Source organism: Lepus europaeus, chromosome 7 (assembly GCF_033115175.1).
Source record: "Lepus europaeus isolate LE1 chromosome 7, mLepTim1.pri, whole genome shotgun sequence".
Lineage (NCBI taxonomy): Eukaryota > Metazoa > Chordata > Mammalia > Lagomorpha > Leporidae > Lepus > Lepus europaeus.
The window spans coordinates 75,709,542-75,726,012 of NC_084833.1; the positions used below are offsets into that span (position 1 = coordinate 75,709,542).

At 44.7% G+C, this 16,471-nt stretch overlaps 1 protein-coding gene across 2 annotated transcripts in view; it reads right to left on the minus strand.

Moving 5' to 3' along the window:
- Window positions 1-16,471, minus strand: part of ME3 (malic enzyme 3) — a 196,315-nt gene that overhangs the window by 98,383 nt on the left and 81,461 nt on the right. For both annotated transcript variants that reach the window (XM_062196842.1, XM_062196843.1), the window contains 2 exons: window positions 9,672-9,805; window positions 6,409-6,558 (listed from right to left, as the gene is read on the minus strand). In XM_062196842.1, the coding sequence (XP_062052826.1) occupies window positions 6,409-6,558; window positions 9,672-9,805 (284 nt within the window). The remainder of the gene's footprint in view (window positions 1-6,408; window positions 6,559-9,671; window positions 9,806-16,471) is intronic.

The window sequence follows — 16,471 nt, forward strand, 5'->3', positions numbered from 1 at the left end:
TGCATGGATGCTGTAGGGCTTATACATGATGTACATGAATGACCCAGCCTAGGGCCTGCTGTGAGCATCGCAAGCATTTAATGGATGGTAACTGTTAATTTCCTGTATGCATGTTGCTAGCCTATGTGCAGGAACTCATCTGCTTGCAGATAAGACAGCTGGTTCAGGGCCAAGGGCTACTGGGTTTGTCCAGATCCAAATATATTCTCAGACATCTTCCACTGAGCCCCTGACTATACAACACTAAGTCCCACTTCCTGGCCTGATCTTTCTAATACATCACCTTCTGCTCTGTTACACCTCGTGGATACTTGCTAATGGGTTTGCTAGTTAAATGCAAGGATGGATACCTTAAGTTCTGATCAGACAACATAGTGTGGTGGTATTTCAGAGGATTGAGAAGCTCTCAGTAGAAAGAAGAACTGAGTCAGATGACCGATCGTGGAGGTGATGGGTCAGGCTCATCACAGTTTCTGAACAACTACGAAGTCCAGGCCCTTTACAATCTCACTGCATCCTCATGTGCAGAGGCATCATTCCTACTTTACACATGAGAGGTCTGAGGGGAACCGAAGTAATTGCCAGAAGTCATCAGGAGAGGCTGGCGTTGTGGTATAGCAGGTAAAGCCGCAGCCTGTGATGCCAGCATCCCACAAGGGCACGGGTTCAAGTTTCTGCTGCTCCACATCAGATCCGGCTCCCTACCAATGGCCTGGGAAAAGCTGCAGAAGATAGCCCAAGTACTTGGAAGCCTGCTACCCATAAGGGAGACCCAGATGAAGCTCCTGGATCCTGGCTTCCGCCTGGCCCAGCATCAGCCATTGCCACCATCTAGTGTGTGAACCAGTGGATGTAAGATCTCTCTCTGTGTGTCTCCCTCTCTCTGTAACTCTTTAAATAAGTGAGAATATAATTTTCCTCATGGGCATTGTCTACCTTAGAAAAACTACTACAGAACATGCCTGTGACTATAGACTTGTAGTTCAGGCCACCAAAGATTAGAGATGGGACACGGGCACTCCCTTGACTTGCATCGTCTGGTCTGCTTTAACACAAACCAGGAGGAAAAGAAAGCTAGGCATCAGAAGCAATGGGTGGCAGGCCTATTAATGGCTGATCTGTACAGTGATCTGCCCTCAAGGAGACCCAACAGGCCAGTCCACTGCAGTGGCTTTCAATGTGGTAAGCCTGGGCTTCAGCAGAAGTCAGCTTGTGAAGAGCCCTGGCAGCTCTGCCAAGAGTTGGATCACTGGAAATGGACCTGCCCTGGAATCGAAGGATGCCCAGGTCAGAGCCACAGATCTTATTGGCTCCAAGCTGAAAAGCCCTTCACTCAGCCCAACTTCCAAAGTGACCACTGCAGTTGAGGGGACAGCCAAGTAGGGTCAGCAACATTGCAGGCAGAACTGTCAATTTCTTGTTAGAGATGCCCCCTGCCTTTACCTGGCCAGCTCTCCTCCCAGGCCAGCCAAGTAATGAAAGTCAACAGAGTGCCTTCCCCTAGGAGGTTCACACCTCCCTTAGGATATACCCCATGTGAAGAGATAGATAGGTCTGGGCCTCTTAACTTACAAGGCCTAAAGCCCAACAGATAATTATCAAGCCCCTTCTATCAGGTTCTATTTGCCTCTCAATCAGAAAAATTACTTGTAGCTTAGACAGCACCTTTCTTAGCTCCTCTAATAATGACTCTGTCCTTTGTTCTAGACCCTGTCTAGTCCACTTGGGCCTCATTCCTTTGTAATCATAACCTCTACTCTACCACCAATGGCTCTACTCCCAACCTGTGTGTACTGATGGTCCTCTTCCCCACTTAATGCTGTATAATTGTTCAGACCTGGTTAAGGCCACTCTTAGGATCATTGGTTACTATCCTCACTCTGTCTTTTATGACCTTGTCTAAATATGATCAGAGTCGGGGAACTTGGAAGGCTTCCATAGCCTTGGCAACTCATGACGACAGCCTAGGGTGGTTACTGGCGCCATAAACTAGAGTGTCAATTTGTTGGGTCAACAACAGGAGCCACTGTGCGCTTGCTCCTGATGTGGGATCTCTGTCCTTAATGTACTGTACATTTTGATTTAATGCTATAACTAGTACTCAAACAGTATGTTTCACTTTGTGTTTCTATGTGGGTGCAAACTGTTGAAGTATTTATACTAAATTGATCTTCTGTATATAAATAGAATTGAAAATGAATCTTGATGTGAATGGAAAGGGAGAGGGAGCGGGAGAGGGGAGGGTTGCGGGTGGGAGGGAAATTATGGGAAGGGGAAGCCATTGTAATCCATAAGCTGTATACTGGAAATTTATATTCATTAAATAAAAGTTAAAAAAAATAAGTAAATTAATCTTTTTTTAAAAAGTCATCATGAGCTGAGATTCAAGGCCAATATTACCTGACCTTAAAGTCTGTTCTTTCAGGAGCCAGCACTGTGGCACAGCGGGTTAAAGTCCTGGCCTGAAGTGCCGGCATCTCATATGGGCGCCGGTTCTAGTCCCAGCTGCTCCTCTTCCGATTCAGCTCTCTGCTATGGCCTGGGATAGCAGTAGAAGATGGCCCAAGTCCTTGGGCCCCTGCACCCATGTAGGAGACCTGGAAGAAGCTCCTGTCTTCTGGCTTTGGATCAGCTCAGCTCTGGCTGTTGCGGCCATCTGGGGAGTGAACCAACGGATGGAAGACTTCTCTCTGTCTCTACCTCTCTCTGGAGCTCTTTCAAATAAATAAAATAATTCTTAAAAAAAAAAAAAAAGTCTGTTCTTTTACGACTTGTGCCTTATCCTCTGACAAAAACTCCTGTTTGACCTAAACTTTGGTCAGGTCCCTGAGTGCTTTCCAACAAGGCCAGACCTTGGAGTTCCCTTTTTGTCCCTGAGGAGTCAGGGTTGAGGAAGAATCCTGCAAAGTCAGCTTAGTGAAGATCCCCAGCTTTGGGGCTGACCACCCTGGATATCTTGATATGGTGGCCCGCCTTTCGCAATCACCCTGTCAAGTCAGCTTAGCCAGAAACCCTTTATTCTTGGGCTTATTCTCTTTTTCCATTTTCCACCCTCACCCTACTCCTTAGTTATAAATCCCCACCTATCCTTGTTGGAGTCAGTCTGTCTCCCCTATTGTAAGGCCCTGTTGCTGCGGTCTCTATACCTATTGCCACAACCCCATGAATGAAGGTTTCGTCACCATCTTTAACAAGTGTCGTGAGAAGTTTTTCTTTAATTCCTCCATCAGCCATACAGGTTGGACATCACACAAAAATTGGGAAATATTATGTATACAGGTGTGTGTACATTATGTACACATATATTATGTATTCAGGAGCTCAGAGCCTATGAAGATGAAGAAGGTAAAGTGAGGAGGTGACTGGGGAGGAAGAGTAGACACCAACACTAGACATCACATTGGATTCCTCCTTACACCCCCGCTCTTGGTTGAGACCCATCCTGGTCTCCACACAGCCTCACCCATGGCTTTTATCTTTCAAGTCACCCACAAATGAACTTCAGGAGATGTTCCTTCAAGCAAGACCTATGGAGGCACAGGCAGAGGATGTGTCAGGAGAGAGGTAGGAAAGAGGCAAGAAGGGACAGGGGAGGCTTTAACAGAGCACAGAGCCTTACCTTTTGCTATATCTACCTGCCCAGGGATAGGTGCCCCCGCGATACTCTGGCATCCAGGTATACTGGAGGCTCAATTTTAGCACCAGCTGGACCTAATTAGCTTTGGTGGAGGGGCCAGGCCCTTTCACAGAGGACTCTATTGTTCTCAGTAACCTGGCAGGAATGTTTATCATTTCAGAAACTGAGAAGGTGCTGGCTCTCTCCCTCTTGGCCTTGGGGCTGCCCTCCCTTCAGATGCTAATCCATAAAGCCATTTGGAGTCAGACCTCAGAGGGAGCTCAGGACTGTGGTAGGCCCAGACTCTCATTTCCCTCAGGAGTGAGGCAGGTGTGGAATCAACACCTGGAAGACAGCCAAATGGAAAACTAGAGCAACATCGCAGAATGTCATATGTCAGATAACTTAATTGGGTAATCATCTGAAGATGGGTTCATGCAAAACAATTAAGGGATGTCTGCATCAAGAGTGTGAGGGACTAATCCAAGAAGATGGCTCAGTCTGCCTGAGCCTGCCTCAGCTCACCCAGTGGCAGGCCCCAGGAGCTAAGGGGATCAATTCCTTCCAGAAGAGGCTCTGAGAATGGCATCTAATGATCCTCACCCTAGACCACCTGGGAAGTCAGGCATTCCTGGAACTGCAATGGTTGCCTACTTGAATGCCCACCAAATGTGCACAGACAACTCTAAGAGGTAGTAGTGTAGTGGTTATTTATCCACACTCTGAGTCAATCTGTATGTGTTAAGTCTTGGCTTTGGTGGCTATCAAGATGTGACTCTGTGTAAATTATCTCACCCGTGCTTCAGTTTTCTCATTTGCAAATGGAATGATAATAGTTCTTGGGTTCTAGGAGGGTTAGGATAATAAGATGAATTAAGATAAGTAAGGATTCTTAAAGTAGTACCTGGCCTTTGGTGAGCAGTTATTATGCTTTCCTCCTACTTTAGTTCATCTGTGGAGTCCTTGCTAGAGCTATCACGTGCTTGTTTTCCATGCTGTACGCCCAGCTTCTCCAGCACCCTCTCAACCCCCACCCAGGGCTGATCCGATTCTTTGGGTGCAGATGGTTGCTAGGGCCCTTCTTCCACCCATGTGGAACCCCACTCTGCTGCCATATCCCTGTCTACTGCTGACTCCTTACAGAACCATGAGTGGAACTGGGACCGGAGTCTAAAGCAGCTCCCCATTAATTCAGCATCCCTGGGTAATGTGAAAGAGACCGGCAACTTCCTCTCTTGGGCAGAACCACTGGTCAGTTCTCTCACCCAGCCCCTCCACTCCCCTTGTTTCACCCACCATGAAATCCCAAGGCCATAATTCTAGCCAGGGAGAGGTAGGTATGCTTGCATTTCTGTAGACAAGTGCTTTTTTGTCTCAGTTCTTCTCCTTTGTTTATGGTCCAGCTCAAACATCTCCTCTTTGGTGCAGCTTCCTCAGATTCCCACAGTCAGAATTCTCACATGACCAATTGCTTCTTGTATGATCTCAGACAAATTCCTTTCCTCTGACAGCCTCAGTTTCCCCATCTATAAAATGGAAATACTATAACTGAACTAAACTTTCAGGACATCAGAGGGTTAGGGTTAGGTAAGCCATTGGATGTAAGGCTTAGTTCTCCTCCCTCCTGCTTCCCTTGCTTTGCACAGGATGTGGAGATATTCAAGTGTGCTGGCTACCTAGGGTCTACAGGGCCATTCCAGGGAAGGCCAACCTTAGAGGACCAGCTTAAATGTCACCTCTTCTATGAAGCATCCCTCCTGCCTCCAGGGAAAAGAGATTTTTCCTTTCCCTTACACTCCTGTAGTCCTTTGTGCCTATTAGATTTTTATTTCCTTTTAACTTCTATTATATTTAACATCATTACCGCCTCCATTCTCTCACTGTGGTGGTTAATTACTTGAAGTCAAAACTGTATTTTATTCTGTGGGGTGATCTCACAGTGTCTTACGTGACACCCAGCACCTTAGAGTTGTCAACTCATTTTCAATCCTGGTGGGTTCCCTGGGTTTCAGTCACAAACTTTAGAGACAAAGTCTATCTTTATATGTCTGTTGCATATGCAGGGCTCTGATTCTGATACTTGTTTATCTGGAACCAACAACTGAGCCCCAATCTAGCCCAGAGAGCCTGTGGAGTGAACGCTTCCACACACTCTGGCAGTAGTGGGTGGCTGCATTTCTATAAAATCATAGGTACAAACCAGTGGAGGCCCAGAGCCACACCACGGAGGGCTAAAGGACCACTTGAGGAAATGGTGGGCTTGGGAAAAGCAAAATAGTGTAACACTGGGTATGGGTTACCTCTGGTAGGAAATGTAAGGCCAATGTTTTGCCTAATAAAATGGTGTTTTAAGTGGAATCTAAGGCCCCAAGGAAGGTGTATATACTGGTTCTTTGAGTCAACAAAAAAATTCTTTGGTATCCAATATTTCATTTATCCCATGGCCTGAGGTGGCAGGAGAGCTGTGGGCACTTTGGAGATGACTAGAAAAGGAGCCAGGGTGGTGGGGAAGGTGCAGGTAGATAGTGAGAAACAACCTGAACTCTGGCAGGCCAACTCTGAGCAACATGATGGGTGTTTATTATCTGGAGGAGCACAAGACCTGTTTTCCCCTTGCCAGCTACCTTCTCAGCTCATTTCTCTATGTAGGGGGTCATTTCCCTAAGCAAGCACTTTGGACAAACACTAATAGGAGTTGACTTGCAGGATCCCAAGAAGCATAGGTGTGGAAAAATAAGTATTCCCCTCTATGAGACGCCAACTCCCTGAGTCCCGCCCCACACGTGGCTCACCGAGGCCTGCGGAAGGTCAGGCCGTAGTGCTGACAGGCCAGCCCTACGGTGGGCGTGTACACGATGGGCATGAACTTCTCCACGTCTGATGTCAGTACTCGGTAGAAGAGCTTCTCGTTCCGGTCTTGGAGTGTCATGAGAATGATGTACCTTGGAAAGGGAGAGAAGCAAGGTAATAACAGAGCACCACAGGCCTTTAAAGGTGGGCACATGCAGTGTGGTGCAAAGACCAAGGCTTCCTCTAGCTCATCTGCAAGGAACCATTCATGGCTCTTTGCCCATGTGTCCTAAGCATGGGCTTCAACATTTATGAAATCTCGAGAATATGACCTTCCTCACTATGCTAATTATTAAACATGCTGTAGGTCCTGTTCTAAATAGTTCCCATGAATTCGTTTAGAACCTCCAATGACCTGTGAGGTAGGTGCTATGATTTTTTACTGTTTTAAAGACAAGAAGACTAATAACAGCAGAAAATAACTCAAGTTCATGGCAGTGTAGGGATTTGAAGCTAAGCAGTCTGACTCCAGAATCTGTGCACTCAAAAGTGACAGAGATGCTATGATAGGAAGAGAACTCTACTGAGATGGAACAATCTCTGGGTAGAGTGGCAGGGTCCCAAGCTCTAGTCCCAAAAGCTTTGGAGAAGTCTTAGGACTTCTTGGGGCCTCAGCCTTTTATTCCACCAAAGGCATTGTCCAAAACTAAAAAACCACATCTGGGAGCTGGTGTTGTGATGCAGTGGTTAAGCCATCACTTGCAATGCCAACATCCTGTTATCAGACTGCCAGTTTGAGTCCCCACTGTTCTGCTTCTGATCCAACTTCCTGCTCGTGCACCTGGGAAAGCAATGGAAGATGCCCAAGTACTTGGGCCCCTGTCATGTATATAGGGGACCAGGATGTAGTTCTTGGCTTCCATCTTCAGCCTAACCCTGCCCCAGGTATTGCACCCATTTTGGAAGTATAAACCAGCAGATGGAGGATCTCTCTCCATCTCCCCTTTGGTCAGTCTGCCTTTCAAATGAATAAATGAATCTTTTAAAAAGTAAAAGTACAACAGTGTATTTTGGAAGGTGTTTTTGTAGAGGGAGGATTTACACTCAGGCATGGCCAGCAATCTCAGCTTATTGCTAGTGTAAGGATTCCCTTGTCCAGGAGCCACTGTGTGCATCTCCTCCCAATTCTACATTCAGTTACCTTAAATTGGTAACCTGAAATTGATCATGGTGGGAGTATTTACATGGCAGCAATTGGCAATTTCCTGTCCCCTTATCCCACAGAGGACTCTTTGCATATTTACTAACACACCACTGCCTTCACCCAAAAGAAACTGAGGAGCCTTCCTAGCAATCTCCTGAGCTCTTGTTGAAATGAGGGACTCCTGGGGATGAGTGGATCAAAGTAGTGCACACAGCATCAGGAGCAAGATTCTAGGGCTCCCAAGAATGGGCACACACTTCTGTCCCGGAGCCTGGAATGTCTTCTCTGTCTTCCCAGGTATAGTAGTAGTTCCATCTAGCCGGAAAAAACTAGGAAGGAAGGATTTGGGATGTTAACTGAAATTTTAATGTGTTTAAGAATAAGAAGTTCACTTTGGACTACAATTCTTTATTATAAATTTAACAAAAGAGGAAAGTTCATATTGTTCAAAGTTATGACATGTCTCATGTCTTGTGTTGTTAGTTGGATCCACTGTGTAATTTCTGTGACATATCTAGACCCAATTTAGTGGGATAAACAAGGAGAGAATATTTGTCATGAGTTTTAGTATCTTTGTGGAGTTAATGTAAATAACACCCCTGGAGTGTAGAGTTTCAAGAGCAGTGAGTCGGGTGCAGGCTGAAGCTTACTTGTTCACTTCCACTCCGAAGCTGTGTACAATACAAAGGAAGCAAAGGGAGAAGGGTGTGGGTTGACCCTGGCATGCTGCAGAGCTCTGCCCCTAGGCAGACAGCCACATCCTGATGGGCCCATAGTCTTGGCCACTTAGCTCTAAGGATATATAAAGGGAACCTTCTTCCTACATTTCTGCTAGAGTCTATAGCAAGATTATACATTTATTTAACAAATGTTTACACAGGACCTCCAGTGTGTAAGGCAGTATGCTAAGCACATGAAAAATCTGATGTATTTAATGCTCGTAATGACTCTCTGAGTTAAGTACCCTTGACACATTCATTGTACACCTGGGGAATGACCTAGAGAGGCTGAGTGGCTTTTGTGGATTTGAACTCAGTCTAATACTTGAGTCTAGTCTTGTAGCATTAGCCTATGGTGCTTCTTAACTTAATAGCAGAGAAGTTAATAGCATAGACTTTGGAGCCAGTCAGCTTGCTGTTCAAATCCCGGATGGGCTAAGTCTTAGCCATGTCCCTGGGAGGTGACTGCCTTCGTAGCAAAGCTGAGAAAGCTGCCATTCTCAGTTGGGCTCTTGTTGTCTATATTTTCACTGTGGAGAACTCAGAGAGAAGGCAGGGTTATTATCACCCAGTTTGTGACATCTGGGTCCATCCTGGGTGTCCCCTGACTATTTCCCCTCCCCCACCACATACCCCATATTCCAGGAACTCAGGTCATGTACTACATCCATAACACCCCATCTCTACATCCTTGCTCCACTCTTCCCTCTCATTGAAATGCCCTCCGTGAGCCCCATTGTTGTCTGCTGTAGAACTGTCACCGCTTCCTGGGTTGACTCAGCTCCTATATTTCCCAAGGGCTCTCCCAGATTCCCTGGTCAGAATTATGTTTCCCTGTTGACTATGCCTCAGCTGAAACCAGGGAAACCATTAATCATTTAGAAGCCAGGGCTGGTAGCCGGCGCCATGGCTCACTAGGCTAATCCTCCGCCTGCGGCACCGGCACACCAGGTTCTAGTCCCGGTCGGGGTGCCAGATTCTGTCCCGGTTGCCCCTCTTCCAGGCCAGCTCTCTGCTGTGGCCAGGGAGTGCAGTGGAGGATGGCCCAAGTCCTTGGGCTCTGCACCCCATGGGAGACCAGGAGAAGCACCTGGCTCCTGGCTTCGGATCAGCGTGGTGCGCTGGCCGCGGCGGCCATTGGAGGGTGAACCAATGGCAAAGGAAGACCTTTCTCTCTTTCTCTCTCACTGTCCACTTTGCTGTAAAAAAAAAAAAAAAAAAGCCAGGGCTGGGTCTGACATCTCTTGGAGCTGGAGAGTATCCGGAAAACCCTCTGTGGACCTTGGCAAACAGCCAGCTCAGCAGGAGGATCAGGTGGAGTGGACAGATGTCAGGCACGGACCTGTCCAGGTCACTCTGCTGCCGCTCGTAGTATCTCATGATGCGGAGCAGCTGGACATCCTGGCTCAGGAAGCAAGGGGGGATCAGGCCGTGGATTCCAAGCTGCAGCCTCTCTTCAAGCGTGAAGGCCATGCCCTGGGAAGAACGAGAGGAAGCACACACATAAGTGCACATGCTGGGAACCGAAGTGTAGAAAGAATCCCATCCACACACAGGCAGACTCTGTGTCACTCTGTAGAAAGGGCCCTGGACTCAAATTCCATCTCTGCTGTGTAAGTAGGGGGCAATCTTATGCTACTTTCTCTGACGCTTCCGAGTTTCAATTTCAGTTTTGGAAAAAATGGGGAAAATATCCATATCATCGGGGGTTTTTTGGAAAAAAATATGCTTTTTAAACAAGTTTTAGATTTATAAAGAAACTGAGATCACACAGAGTTGTCATATATCTTTTCACCCAGTTTTCTGAATATTAACATTGTACATTAGTATGGTACATTATAAGAATTAATCAACTAATAGTGACTTGGCATTTTTAAAAAATATTTTCTATTCATTTGAAAAGCAGAGTTATATATAGAGAGAAGGAGACACCCAGAGAAGAGGTCTTCCATCTGGTGGTTCACTCCCCAAGTGGCCACAATGGTCAGGGCTGCGCCATGCTGAAGCCAGGAGCCAAGAGCTCTTCCCATATGACTGCAGGGGACCAAGGACTTGGGGCATCCTCCTCTTCTTTCCCAGGCACATTAGCAGGGAGTTGATTTGGAAGTGGAGCAGCTGGGACTGGAACTGGCACCCCTATGGGACACTGGCATTTCAGGTGGCGGTCTTACCCACTATGCCACAACGCTGGCCTGTGACTTAGTATTATTAACCAAAGCCAATGTTTTACTTAGAATGCCTTAGTTTTGACTTAATTTTTAAAAATTGCTCCAGCATCCCACACTACATTCAGTCATCATGTTCTTAGATTCCTCTTGGCTCTGACAGTTTCTCAAACTTCCCTTGTTTTTAATGAGCTTGACAGTTTGGAGGAACACTGATCAGGCATTCTGTACAATTTTCCTCTACTGGAATTTGTCCAGTGTTTTTCTAATGACTGGACTAGGGCTATGGGTTTTTCACCCAGAGGTGGACTGCCATGTGCCTCATATCAGCTCAGTGGTATATGGGATCAGCATGACTCTTCATGTGGATCTGGAACTTGATCACCAGCCTTGGTAATGCTTGTCAGATTTCTTCCCTGCAAAATTACTCTTTCAAAATTCTTCTCTGCCAGAGAAATTTGTCTCTTCACTATCTGTTGTTTATTCAATCACATGTTTATGTTATAATAGACTCCTGAATATTTATTTCATAATTTAAGTTGTAATCCAGTATTGCTTTGTTTATTCTCTTGCTCAAATTTCTCCACCTTTGGCCACTGGGAGCTGTTTCAGTTGCTTGTGTCACTTTGACATACCCCTATGATGTAGTCCTCTGTATTATCTTGCTGAGCAATCTTACTTTTTGGCACTACAAGATGCTGCAGGTTCATCCTGCATATTGCCTGTCTTGGTCCTAGAATCAGCCATTTCTTCAAGGTGATTCCTTTTTTGGAGCAAGATATTAGGAAGCAAGATCTGAGCACTACTGTTTGTGCTCCTTGCTTCTGGGTTTAATTGTGTCTTGTCCATCTCAGCTGACAGAGCAAGGAAATATATATGTGCATTCTAAAACTTGTGTATAAACACATACCTATAAATGCTTCTATATTTAGCTATCAAACCTGTATTAAGGCAAACAAGAATCTATCCTAATGTTTCCAACTCTAATCCATTGCCACACTGATCTCTGACCCCACCATCCCCTTAATGATCCGTAAATTTCCACTCCAATGGTAAGAAACATGACTCTTACTATCTGCCACCTGTTTACTTAATTGCTTAACCCCATTGTAAACACAGCATAATATAAAAATTACTAACCTATATCACCATGGAAAACAACTTTGTAAACAAGAGTACAGTGCTTACATGCGGTTCTTTTTAAAGGACTTACATGTTATTTTTGTCTCACAAATTCATCCGTTTTCAAAGTTGCTGAAGTCAGAGTACCTTTTCTCTCCATCCTCTTCACTGAGATTCCTATATACATATGTAATGTACTTAGATTTTGTTTATCATCACAGTCTGCCTTCCTTCTTGAGATTCCCCATTCTATTAAATGATACTTTAAAAATATGGATGCATGAGGTTGCACCGTTTGTGCTATAAAGTTCTATAGGTTTTTGACAAGTGCATAATGTCATGCATTCAGCACTACAGTAGCACAGAAAACAGTTTCACTGCACCAAAAATTCCATGTGTTTTGCCTATTCATCCTTCCTTCTTTTCCCAAACTTCTGGAAACCACTTTTGTTTTTACTCTCTGTACAGTTTTGTCTTTTCTGGAATGTCACACCAGTGGAATCAAACAGTATGTAGCTTTTTCAGCCTGGCTCTTTCACTTAAAGACAGGGGTTTCTGGTTCATCTGTGTATTTTCATGGCTTCATAATTCATTTTTTTCTTTTTTAAAAAGAAGATTTGCTTATTTATTTTAAAGGCAAAGTTACAGAGAAGGAGAGGCAGAAGAAGAGAGAAAGAGAGAGAGACAGAGACAGAGAGAGAGAGAGGTCTTCCGTCCTCTGGTCAATTCTCCAGATGGCTGTAATGGCCAGAGCTGGGCCAGAATGGAGCCAGGAGCCAGGAACTTCATCGGGGTCTTCCACGTGGGTGCAGGGGCCCAAATAGTTGGGCCATCTTCTGCTGCTTTTCCTAGGCCATCAGCAGGGAGCTGGATCAGAAGTGGAGCGGCCAGGACATGAACCTGTGCTCATATGAGATACCAGCATTGAGGCAGTGGCTCTTCCCACTACACCACAGTGCCAGCCCCTCCTGATACACAGGTGCTTGCACTCCTGCACCCACCTGGGAGGCCCAGATGAAGCTCCTGGCTCCTGGCTTCAACCTGGCTGTTGCAGTCATTTGGGGAGTGAACCAGCAGATGAAGGATTTCTCTCTCTCTGCCTCTGCCTCTCCCTCTCTGTGGATTTGACTTTCAAATAAATAAATAAATATTTAAAAATAAACAAGAAGATATACAAATGGCTGATAGTGCATGCAAAGATGCTCAACATCATTAGTCAGTGGGAAATGCAAATCAAACACAATGAGATAAAACTTTACACCCACAGGAATGGCTGTAATTAAATACAAACACACACACACACACACACACCCATACCAAAAAGTATTGCTAAGGATATAGAGAAATTGGAATCCCTTGTATACTGCTGATGAAAATGTAAAACTTTGCAGCCTGTATGGAAAATATCTTAGTGTTTCCTCAGAAAGCTAAACATAGAATTATAAGATGGCCCAGACATTCTATTCTTAGGTCTACATCCTAAGGATTTGAAAGCAGGGACGTGAACAGTCACTTACTTGCCAAAGTTCATTGCTACATTATCAGCAATAGCCAACAGGTACAAATATCCCAGGTGTCCATCATAATGAATGGATAAACAAAATGTATATGCATACAATGAAGATTTATCTGGCCATAAAAAAGAATGAAGTTCTTATATGTCCTACTACATGGATCAAGCTTAAAAATATTCTGCTGCTTGAAATAAGCTAGATACAAAATAACATATATGGCCCCATTTATATTAAATACCTACCTTAGGCAAATTTATAGAGGCAGAAAGTAAATCAGAGATTACCAGGGACTTATGGGAGAGGCAGTGATGAGTTACTGCTTTGATGGTTATAGAATTTTTAGTTTGGGGTGAAAAAACATTTTGGGAGTGGTTAGTGGTGATGGCTACAAAAAATTGTGAATATACTTAATGCCTCTTAATTATACACTTAAAAATAACTAAAATGGCAAATGCTATATTTTATGTATATTTGATCACAACTTTTAGTAGTTATTTGTATACCCCAAACTATTGAATTATATGACCATAAGTGGCTGAATTATATGGTATATAAATTATATCTCAATAAAACCATCATTTTAAAAAAAGGTTCTTTGCATGTTCTGGATATGAGCCATTAATTGGATATGTGTTTTGTAGATATTTCTTCTGGTCTTTTCACCTCTCTTAGCAGAACACCACCTTTGAGCATGTGCACTGGCAGAGAGGGAGACGGGCAGTACATAGGTTGTCATGGAATCCACCCTCTGGCCCAATTCATTTTTAAGCCCTAGAGAGACAGTGTTAGAAGGCAGAAGTTCCAAGACTGGTCTCATGAGGAACACCTTGAGACATGGAGACACAAGCTGTCCTATCTTTATCTCAATATCATAAAGCACAACACATGGTGAAAGCAGAGACCCTCTCTGTGTAGAACTCAGGGTGGCTCTGCTGAAGTGAGGGCTTCCCTGGCACTGCTTAGCAGCTCCAGGAGACACCTGCTCAGTTGTCTCACAGGGAAGGCCCTGGCAACAGCAACAGTAGGGAGCCCTTGAGAAGCTTATGGTGGCGAACATCAACAATGAAGGGACTAGAATCTCCATGGAGGGATTATACAGAGGTTAAGAAATGTTTTTTAAGTTTTTTTTTTTTTTTTTTTTTGACAGGCAGAGTGGATAGTGAGAGAGAGAGAGAGACAAAGAGAAAGGTCTTCCTTTTTGCCGTTGGTTCACCCTCCAGTGGCTGCTGCGGCCGGCGCATCGCGCTGATCCAAAGCCAGGAGCCAGGTGCTTCACCTGGTCTCCCATGCGGGTGCAGGGCCCAAGGACTTGGGCCATCCTCCACTGCCTTCCCGGGCCATAGCAGAAAGCTGGCCTGGAAGAGGGGCAACCGGGATAGAATCCGGCACCCCAACCGGGACTAGAACCCGGTGTACTGGTGCCTTAAGTTTTTTTTTTTTTAACAAATAAAATTTCATAAGTACAACTTTAGGAATATAGTTATTCTTCCCACCATACCCACCCTTCCACCCATATTCCCACCCCTCCTCCTCTTCCCTCTCCCCTTCCCAGTCCCATTCTCCATTAAGATTTATCTTCAATTAACTTTGTACACAGAAGACCAACTCCATACTAAGTAAAGATTTCAACAATTTGCACATACACACACACACAAAACTCTTTGAGACTAGTTTTACAGTTAACTGTCATGATACAACTCATTGAGGACAGAGGTCCTCCATGGGAGTTAGTGCACAGTGACTCCTGTTGTTAATTTAACAATTAACACTTTTATGTATGACGTCAGTGATCACCCAAGGCTGTTGACATGAGCTTCCTAGGTTATGGAAACCTTTTGAGTTCATAAACTCCGTCAGTATTTGGACTTTAAGCAAAGTGGAAGTTGCCTTCTTCCTTTAGATAAAAGTACATTCTTCTTTGATGGCCACTTCTTTCTGCTGGGGTCTCACTCACAGAGATCCTTCATGTAGAACATTTTTGGCCACAGTGTTGGTTTTAATTAGTTAGTTAATTCTGTTACTATAACCCTGTTGTATTAAAGGTACTCCTGGGACAACTCTGGCTGAGTTTCTACTTGTAATTAGTCATAAATAATGCAACCTTCTTCCTAAAGGTGACGAAGGCTGTGTAGGTGATAAATGAGACCTCAATTATGCTGGCAGCTTCTTGCTTTACCCAGATTCCCTTGAGGAAGGGGGAGCTTGCAAATGCATGGAACATTAGAGCTCCCCTCATTACTCTACCAGCCCAGACTTTTCTCAACTCCAACTACCACAGGTTCTGTCCCAGGGAGTTAATAAACCACAGGGAGAGTCAAACTCATGTATTGATCATCCACACCTTAGAGCCATCATCAGCTCCAAGGAAGAGGTTCTAATGAATATCCGATGTCACTCAATACTTTCCATACTACCACATTGTGAGGGAAGTGTGACAGCCTGCTTTACAGATGAGAGCTAAGCAAAAGAGATTACCTAATACTCTTGAAGTTGCATGGCTATTACTTTACAGTGCATTACTTCTTAAGCCAATATGCATATTTTAATCTGTAATTACATTTTGTATGATAATTATTTTCTGATTTTTCTCAACTAGAGGTTTTGACAGAACAAAGATTTGATCATAGGTTGCACTGCTGCCACAAGAATATCCAGCCTCCCAGGACTTTGGTAAGGTGGACCTCAGGAAATGTGAAGGTGATGATGGCAAGGAAGAAGTAGAATAAAGGGAGAAACAGAGAAAAATGAATGAAAGCCAGAGTTGGGCTACTCCCAATGTTCTCTTTTTCTCTTTTGTAAATTGTGGATTTCTAATATGGGCTCCTCTTGAGTTTTTATCACATATGGCATTTTTAAAAACTTTTAACTGATACATAATATTTGTATAAGTTTATGGGATTCAATATGACAGTTCAATACATGCATACAATGTATAATTATCAAAATAGGGTATTTTTTTTGACAAGCAGAGTGGATAGTGAGAGAGAGAGACAGAGAGAGAGAGACAGGGAGAAAGGTCTTCCTTTTTGCCGTTGGTTCACCCTCCAATGGCCGCTGCGGCTGGCGCATCACGCTGATCCAAAGCCAGGAGCCAGGTGCTTCACCTGGTCTCCCATGCGGGTGCAGGGCCCAAGGACTTGGGCCATCCTCCACTGCCTTCCCGGGCCATAGCAGAGAGCTGGCCTGGAAGAGGGGCAACTGGGATAGAATCCGGCGCCCCGACCGGGACTAGAACCTGGTGTGCCGGTGCCGCAAGGCGGAGGATTAGCCTGTTAAGCCACGGCGCTGGCCTAAAATAGGGTAATTAATATTTCCAACTCCTCAAACATTTCTTATTTTCT